Below are 8730 nucleotides of genomic sequence, written 5' to 3' on the forward strand. Positions count from 1 at the left end.
TGTGTGTGTGTGTGTGTGTGTGTGTGTGTGTGTGTGTGTGTGTGTGTTTGGTAGGGCTGAGCTAGCAAAGGCTTTTTTCCTAGAGCTAAAGGGTTGGCGCAGGGATTAATGACAAGTCCTGTGCTTGCAGAGGACCCAGGTTTGATCCCCAGCACCCACATGGCAGCTCAAACCTGCTGTAACTCCAGTCCCAAGGGACCCTGTGCCCACTTCTTGACTCCCTGGCTCCTGCACATACATAGCTCACAAAAGCTCATGCAGGCTCACACCTATGCATACACCTAAATAAATCTTCTAACAGTGATTTTCCTTTGGCTGCAGCAATACTACCAAACCTTTAGAAACATCATCCTTACGTTCTAGGTCATGCAAACATCCGGTCCCTACTATCTATGTGCAATACACACCCGCTAAGAAGGCAGAATGCAAATGTGAGACGTGCCCGGAATTACTTCACCATCAAGGTCAAACCTTTATTGCTCAGATTTAAGAGTGTTTGCAGCAATACTATTAAGCAACCAAACATTCCTTGCTTCATATTTTTTATCTAAATAAAGAGGAAATAATGCTGAAACTATACAATGTCAAAACACAACATATGTGTGGACCAGCTGTTATAAAGAAATAATACCATTTGCTCCTGATAAACTACTTTGCAGGAATGTCTTGAAGATTAATGAGATTACAACAGCTCCTCCTCAGTAAGGAAACTACTTGCTTCAGCTAACTCAGGTCCCTCGGGGAAGAGTGTATCTATCAGACCACTAGGCTACAAATCATACAATAAAGCAACGTGTAGGCTTAAAAATTCATGTTCTGATAATCAAGGTTTTATATATTCAGAATGTTTCTTTCTGAAGTATAGAGATAGCCAGGAACCCAAGGCCAGCGCTTGGAATGCACTTTAAATCCTTTATTTAGAAAAAAGCCCACTTTTATCCTATGAGTTATATAATACAGCTCTTCCTTCAGGAGTTTAGGCGAGGCATTCAAGGATAAATACAAAGAGTGTGGTCACTGCCTCCAAGAGGCTCACAAGCTGGTGAAGATTCGTGCCGTGCAGACAAATACAAGTGCAAGATGACGATGCTTAGAAATCTCCTATGTGCCAAGGATTGCAGAAATGTATGGACTAGGCACCTAGTCCATGGGAAGATGGATGTATAGTGGATAGTGCAGCCTCTACCTGAGCAGACCAGTTCTAGAAGGACGTGGTCAGTGGACATAAGGCCTAGGGAGCGCACAGAGTTTGGGGCTAGAGTTAGACCAGCACACATAGAACAGAAGCCAGCCAAGGAGGCACACAATGCTACAACCTTCCATGGAGGATTAGCACAGGGTGGCAGATAAGAACAGGCAGGCAAATGGGCAAAACAGAGAAGCAATGTTCTAAAAAGAAGTCAAAGATATACATCCAGAATTCTGGAAGGCTTGAGGGACAAATTGTAGCAGCCAACAACCTGTAAGAGGAAACTGAAGTTATCAGCCATGAAGATCCAAAGGATAAAAACAGCAAAAGAATCTTCCAGAAATCCTACAAGAAGGTACTGGTTAAGAAGGGTCAAAAGAGAGAAATGCTGGAAGGAAACAATCAGGTACTAAAAGGATCGCCACGAGAAAGACCCTACATAATCCAGAGGTTCCAGGAAGAAGGTGACAAATCAAAGAAGTCAAGATCACAGTGGTGCCTGGCTGTCACCACCTTGTACCTCCGGTGACCTCAGCAAAAGTGGACACTGTGAGTAAATGGAAAGCAGTGGAGCAAGTGAAGTTCATGCAGGCCATGCTTTTCAGGGAGTCTGCCCATGAAGGCGACTGTATCTGGTAAAGGATGCATGCAGGCCAAATCCTTTGACATCTGACACACATCACATCTACAAGATTTACACTCAATAAACAACCAATCAAGTCACACACACACAAACTCAGTGTTTAGGTAAGTACTGATGTTGGGCTGGACCTCAGTCATAGCTATGCTAGAGTGTATGCGGGCAGGTTGAGGTTTGACACACCTTTGAGGACAGTTTTGAGGGGGCAGGGAGACATTTACTATTTGTTTCTTCTTTAGTAGTTTTGGTTTAGATTCATTTTGAGAGTTTCCAGTATTTATTGAGACAGAAAAATATGAAATAAGCACTCAGGGGCTGGCTGTGGTAGCCAATGCTTCTGACCCTAGCACTCGGGATAAAGAGGTAGGCATAAACCTGTGACTTTTGAAGCCAGCCTGATCTAAGCAGCAAGTTTCAGGCCAGCCAGGGCTGCATAAGACTGTCTCAAAACAGAAATGCATGCACAAGTGCACATACATACACACTGACACACACACACACACACACACACACACACACACACACACGATTTGAAGCTGGGGCAGGTCAAGTTCCCACTTGGTTACCGTGGAGGCTTATTTTTGTTGAACTGGACAACTGGTTGGCTTTTGGCTTCCCAGATACTACTTGATAGAAAGACAGCTAAGTTTGTCCACCTAAAGTAAGTATGCCAAAGTTAAACGGCTATTTCAGATATTCCAGTGAATTGTGTATTTGCAAGGACGGAATCTGCTGTTTAACATGAAGTGCCACTCTTAAAGAGTACAGCATTTGGCGATTCAACGCTGAATAACCATAACTGTATATTAGATGGAGAGACAGGGGATATTATTAATATGTAATACTACTCTATCAAGAAAATCTTATTAAGAAAACACAAAGTTGGGCTGGAGAGATGACTCAGTGGTTATGAGCACTGGCTGCTTCTCCGAAGAACCCAGGTCTGAGTTCTAGCACCCATGGGGCAGCTTACGACCATCTGTAACTCCAGTTCCAGAGGCTCCAATGCTCTCTTCTGGCCTCCCTGGGCTCCAGGTACTCAGGTGGTACAGATATATGTACAGACACCCATACACATAAAATTCATTTAAAAATAAATAAGTAAAACTTTAAAACCCCATAAAATTAAAGACTGTACTACCTACCTACCTCCCTAGGGCAGGACAAACGGTCACTGTTAGATATTAAGTGAGATAATTCCTAAAGACACCCGAGAGAACTGTCTCACAGACAGTTCTGATGTAAGAACAGACCTAAGGAAAATAAGATAAGACTTCCCCAAATCTATAATGTAATTTTAAGTGAAATAAAGTGAATCAACCTGATTTCTGTGTACTACAATTTGAATAAAAGTTTAAAGGGCTCAGTAAGAAAATATTCATGTTAACATGCACTCACATATACACAAATTAAAAAATACTCCAAGTATGTTTTTTTTTGTTGTTTTGTTTTTTATTAATTACACTTTATTCATTTTGTATCCCCCCATAAGCCCCAGCCTCCTCCCCTCCCGATCCCACCCCCAAGTATATGCTTTTAAAAGTGTATCAGCGGGCACTGTGGTGCATGCGTGTAATCCTAGCGCTCGGGAAGCAGAGGGAGACAAATCTCTGAGTTCGAGGCCAGCTTGGACTACAAAGTGAGCTCCAGGAAGCTGGGAATACAAAGAGAAACCCTGTCTCGAAAAACATGAACAGGCAGTGTATGGCTGGAGGCTAGGTTCGGTGGCTAAAAGCTCGCACTGCACTTGCAGAGACTCAAAGTTTGGTTCCCGGCATCCGTATCAGATGGCTCCTAAGGCTCTGGGGGATCTGAAGGCTCTTCTGAATTCCACGGGGACACGCACTCACACTCATGTGGCCACACACAGGCACATCACTTAAATTTCCGAAAGCTCTTTTTATACCAAGTTCATGGCCATGTCAGTTCTCTGCCTTAGCCATACTCAGGCAGGTCCGAACGCTATGAAAGCAAGGGCTCCTCCCAACAAGCCAAAAGCAAGTGAGCTTGCAGGAGGAAAGGGGTTCAGCACTTCCACACAGCTTTGCTGACTCCGGATCCACTGAGCAGTGTCACCCCTCCTCAGGCACCCAGAACATACCACGTGGTGCTCTATTCTTTTCCAGACAAGCATAAGAGAACCGCAATCAGGAGCAGCAGTGTTAGGCTAGTTGCCAGCAGCCTCTGATGTCATCACACACACCCCAGGTGCAAGCCAGGTGCACTCCAGATGTAAAGGACCCTCCTGTCACTCTCTGACTTTCTCTCCTGGGGTGCCACACCCATCCCCCTTTCTCTCTCTCCTATGCTCTCCCTCTTCTCCCATGCTCTTCCACTGTCTCTGTGTGTCTTTCTGTCTCTTTTCCACTCTGCCCTTAAATAAAACTCTTTGTATCAGACCTGTTGAGCGCATATGATTTCTATATTGTTGCTGAACACAGCCCAGTTGACATACACTGGATTACACTCACTGTTGGCCCAATAGACAGCCCAGACAGCCTCTCTTCTGTCTCCACAGGACGAGTTCCTCATGCATGCCCCAACTACCTAAGCTAGTCATTAAGAAAACCGAAGTTGAAAATAAGGCAATTTACTTTGTAAAACGTACATCCTTTTGCACAACGGGCCACAGGTTTTTGGAGATTTGTTTCCTAATGTACTTTATCTCACCACAAAGAAAACTTACTGTTGATGTGATCGATGTAGTAGGCACCAATCTGAGGGTCGAAGCCCGCTTCCCATCCCCAGGGCAGCTCATCCCCGACACAATCAGCGAAGGACAGGGGCTTCGTCAACCTGCAACAAACCAGGAGAAGCACACTGTGATTTGTCCATCGAACCAGACAGGTCAAGTCAGTATCCTAGCCATGAGCTAAGCATCTAAGCTGCATTTCCTTTTAGTTCTTGATCGTTCCTAGAATTCGCATTATTGTGTCTGAAATTTATTTTTAAATTTTACTTGTGTATGTGCATGCGCATTTGAGTGAGTAAGGAGGTCCGGTGCCCTGGAGCTAGGATTATAGGCAATTATGAACCAAATGACACCGGTGCTGAGAACCGAACTCCGGTTCTCTGCACAAGCAACAAATGCTTTTAACCTCTGAGTTGTCTCATTTTTTTTAACAAGGACAAAATAACAGAAGTGAATATCCAAAAATATACAGTAGATCATTCCTAAAACTGAAAGATAAGTCTCTACAAATGAAGCAAGCCATCTCCAGTCACAGAACCCAAGCTGAGAATGAGGAGAGCTGGGACCTAGCTGGAACACTGGGACAAAAAGATCCCACCAGGAACAAAAGCCACCCAGGGTTCAAACACTGCCATTCAAATGATGTCAGCACTCTGTGACAAAAGACACGCAGCAAGAGGCTCTGGAGGTGGCTCCATGCACAAAGGCCTTGTAAGTTCAGGTCCCGTTTATTCTTAGGTGGCACTGAGGTATGTTCCAAATTGTCATGCTATTGAAGTGTGTCCCCAGGACTGGCACTATCAACAGAAGCACGCATCTTGGACTTTATGGTAGGTCTTCAAACTCGGGGTCCTAGCAACATAGGCTCCCCATATAGTTCTACCACACACTGAGATTTAGGAGCCGCTAACATAGAGGCCCCAAAGAGATCTGGGTTTACATCCTTGTCCTGCAACACACTCACTATACCACCTGGAGCAAGTTACTCCTGCAAGAGCCCCAGTCCCTGAGACAGTTTGTTGTTTTGGTCTGGTTTTTAAAAAAAAAAAAAAAAGACAGTAGGGGAAAGGAGAAGAGTGAAATTTAAATGAGGGTCACTGTGCAGGTTGTTTTATTCCAACTTGACACAAGCTGGAGTCATGTGGGAAGAGAGAACCTGAACTGAGAAAATATCCTGACAGAGTGGTTTGTGGGCAAGCCTGTGGCATATTTTGTCGTATTGATGATTGATGTGGGCAGGCCCAGCCTGACCCTGGGCTGGTGGTTCTGGGTTCTATAAGAGAGCAGTGTTAGCCAACCATGCAACCATGAGAAGCAAGCCAGTCAGTACGCAGCACCCCTCCATGGCCTCTAGGTTCCTGGCCTGACTTCCCTTCATGTGGGACCGTGTTCAGGAAACAGAAGCTGAAACAACCCTTTCTCTTCAAGGGGTTTGCTCATCATGTTTTACTTGCCGCAATAGAACCCGAACTACAACAGACAGTATAGGACCTGGTGAACAGTAAACTTCAAAATGTGTTGGATGAGTTAAATGACTCCCCAAAATGTTAAAAGCAATGTATTCAAATATAACAATTTGTCAAGTTTATTTGTGTAATTGATTGTTAAATTGTGAAGTAAGTCTGAACACAATTTGAGTTAAAAAAAAAAAACAGTACTGTGGCTTTAGAATTGTACTCAAAATCTACCTCATACCATGAGCTGCCCAGAAAAATAATATTTTTCTTTTGATAAAGGAATTAAATACCATATCAAAAGATCTCACACCAAAGAAAGTGACCTTGTCTACGTCCACAAACTAAAGAACGCCTCTCTGACCTCTATACAGCTGTCTGCCCAGACGCAACTGTGGTGCCAATATGACTTGAGAACTCTTGTTAACTTCAGAAGGAGGCTGTCAAATGGCACACAGCCTGAAGAAATGAGGATGGAAGGGATGGAAAGGCAAGCTTCGATGCTGAGAGAAAGATCTTATACCTGGTACCAAATCAACACCTGTAAGCTTCAATAGGACATGTACATATTCATTACAAGGAAAACTTAGAAAATCCTCAGGAAGTGTGCTATGGTCACAAGCACACTTGTGATGTCATTACATTTGCAAATAATTCTGTTCGCCCCCCCCCCCCCAGACTGGTCAATGAGCTCATATTTAACTGTCACTGTTGTGAGAGCAGAACTACATTTGGAGGTATAAGTTTGAGTGAGAGAACCAGACCTTCAGAAGTTCTCATTGATGAAAAAGTTAACACAAAGTCCTCTTCACAGTGTTACTTCGAAGGGAAATTTCAGTCTTTACTTTCCGCATCTATAGAGCATAATTTTCGCTGAACTCTATCCACACATACAGATGTCAAAGTTTAAAGCCTGACCTGTCAGATTAGAATGCCATGCCCAGGCAGGCAGCTCTGCTGCTGTTCTGATACTGTAAGTTACCAAGATGAGCTAGTTTACCTCTTTCCTTTTGATCTAGAAACACACCCAATCCCTCTTAACAGAGTCTCTTCCCAAACCTCCCACTCCTCTTCCAGACAGTGGCTCCCTTGCTTCCTCTAGCCTGGAAATAATGACCTGAAGGGTTCAGTCTCCCGTCTGCACCTAACACCCAGCTCTGTAGTTAACGCACCAGCACACTCCACAAAAGCAATGCTTGCAAGTGACTGGCCTTTGAAACAGCACATCACTTATGCTGTTGTTTGGGGGACCAGATACACGACTGACAAAGGCTTCAGTACTTCAAATAGTCTACGTCCAAAAAAAGTGCAAATTTTTGCATATGCTAATTGTACTGATAATAATAATTTAAAAAAAACCACTGGGCTAAGTGGCTAAGTGAAAGAAAAGGAACTAAGTAACGCTACATGATTCCATCACGTAACATTAATATCTAATAAATCCATAAGACCGGAGAACAGATAAGTGCTTGGTTACCAGAAGACAGGGAGAGTCTTATGGGCTCCATAGGAAAAAGGACTCTTTCAAATGGAATACAGGTCTGGGCTTACACAGTGCTGTGGCTGTATTAAATACCATTGTATTGCTCACATAATAACTGTTAATCCACGTTACATAAATGTTGCCCTAATAAGTTGTTCTAAAAGGTAGTAACAAGCATACAAGAAAGCCAGGACTCCAAGTGAATAAAGCCCTTTCACAAGAGACAATAAATAATTAAAACTGAGGAGGAAACGTTCAGCATCCCTAATAATAAAAAGAAATGCCAAGTACAACAGCACTGAGGCTGCACATTAAGCCTATTAAGCTTTCAAGGTTTCTGCTTTGTCTGAATGAGGAAACTCGGTTCTGGTGATATGGAAAAATCAGTTACTTTCACTCACATGCAATGTTTTTATGAAACAACTTGGCAATATTAAAAGAAACAGATGAATAAAAATAAAAGAACTGGGCCAGCAAGGTAGTTCAGCCAGTTCACGACGGCTCTCCTACTTCAATTTCTGAAGCCATGTTGGAAGGAAAGAAGTGACCCCCATAGGCTGTGCTCTGTCCTCCCTATCTCCCCATGAGCTCTTTGGTAGGCATGTTATATTCCTTCTCTCCGCCCCCCCCCACACAATAATAATAAAGTGTATTTTTTTCTAAGTGTTGGTTTAGTGTCACCCAGTCGTCCTAGTCTGCAGCCCAGGAGTCCTCTGTGAATGGCTCACCTGGACAGAGGGAGCCATCAATGCAGCATGGCCTGTGCTCCCAGTCTTCCTCAGCCCTGCTCTTGCCTGATGTCTCTGAGCACAGAGCCCGCCTCACAGCACAGTCAGGATATAATAAATGTTGTTTACACAGATGACAATTAGAAAGGGAGGCTGGGGGATTCTAAATGATTCTTTTTAAAAATTTCCATTTATGGCTGGGTGTGGTGGCACACTCCTTTAATCCCAGCACTGGGAAGGAATCGGAGCAAGAGGCAGCCAGGGTTCTGAGTTTGAAGGCAGCCTGATCTGCATAGCAAGTTCCAGGCCAGCCAGACCTACATAGTAAGACCCTGTTGTTTTGTTATTTTAAAAAAGGTCCATCTGTGTACATTAAGTACATTTGAGCAAATGACGGTAGGAAGGCTGGTGTTGGGGTGATGACCCCTGATACCCTGCCTGACAACTGGGACACAACACAGGAAAGCTTTCAGTACTACATCAGACTTGGGATTTGTTTTCTTTCTTTCTTTCTTTCTTTCTTTCTTTCTTTCTTTCTTTCTTT

The 8730-nt window shown here is 43.7% G+C and overlaps 1 protein-coding gene across 1 annotated transcript in view; it reads right to left on the minus strand.

Annotated features, from left to right (window-relative positions):
- Window positions 1-8730, minus strand: part of Wwc2 (WW and C2 domain containing 2) — a 173586-nt gene that overhangs the window by 93397 nt on the left and 71459 nt on the right. Inside the window, exon 2 of the mRNA XM_055593592.1 lies at window positions 4516-4625. Within this exon, the coding sequence (XP_055449567.1) occupies window positions 4516-4625 (110 nt within the window). The remainder of the gene's footprint in view (window positions 1-4515; window positions 4626-8730) is intronic.

This window comes from Psammomys obesus, unplaced genomic scaffold (assembly GCF_907164565.1).
Source record: "Psammomys obesus unplaced genomic scaffold, mPsaObe1.curated_primary_1811, whole genome shotgun sequence".
NCBI classification, from domain to species: Eukaryota; Metazoa; Chordata; class Mammalia; order Rodentia; family Muridae; genus Psammomys; species Psammomys obesus.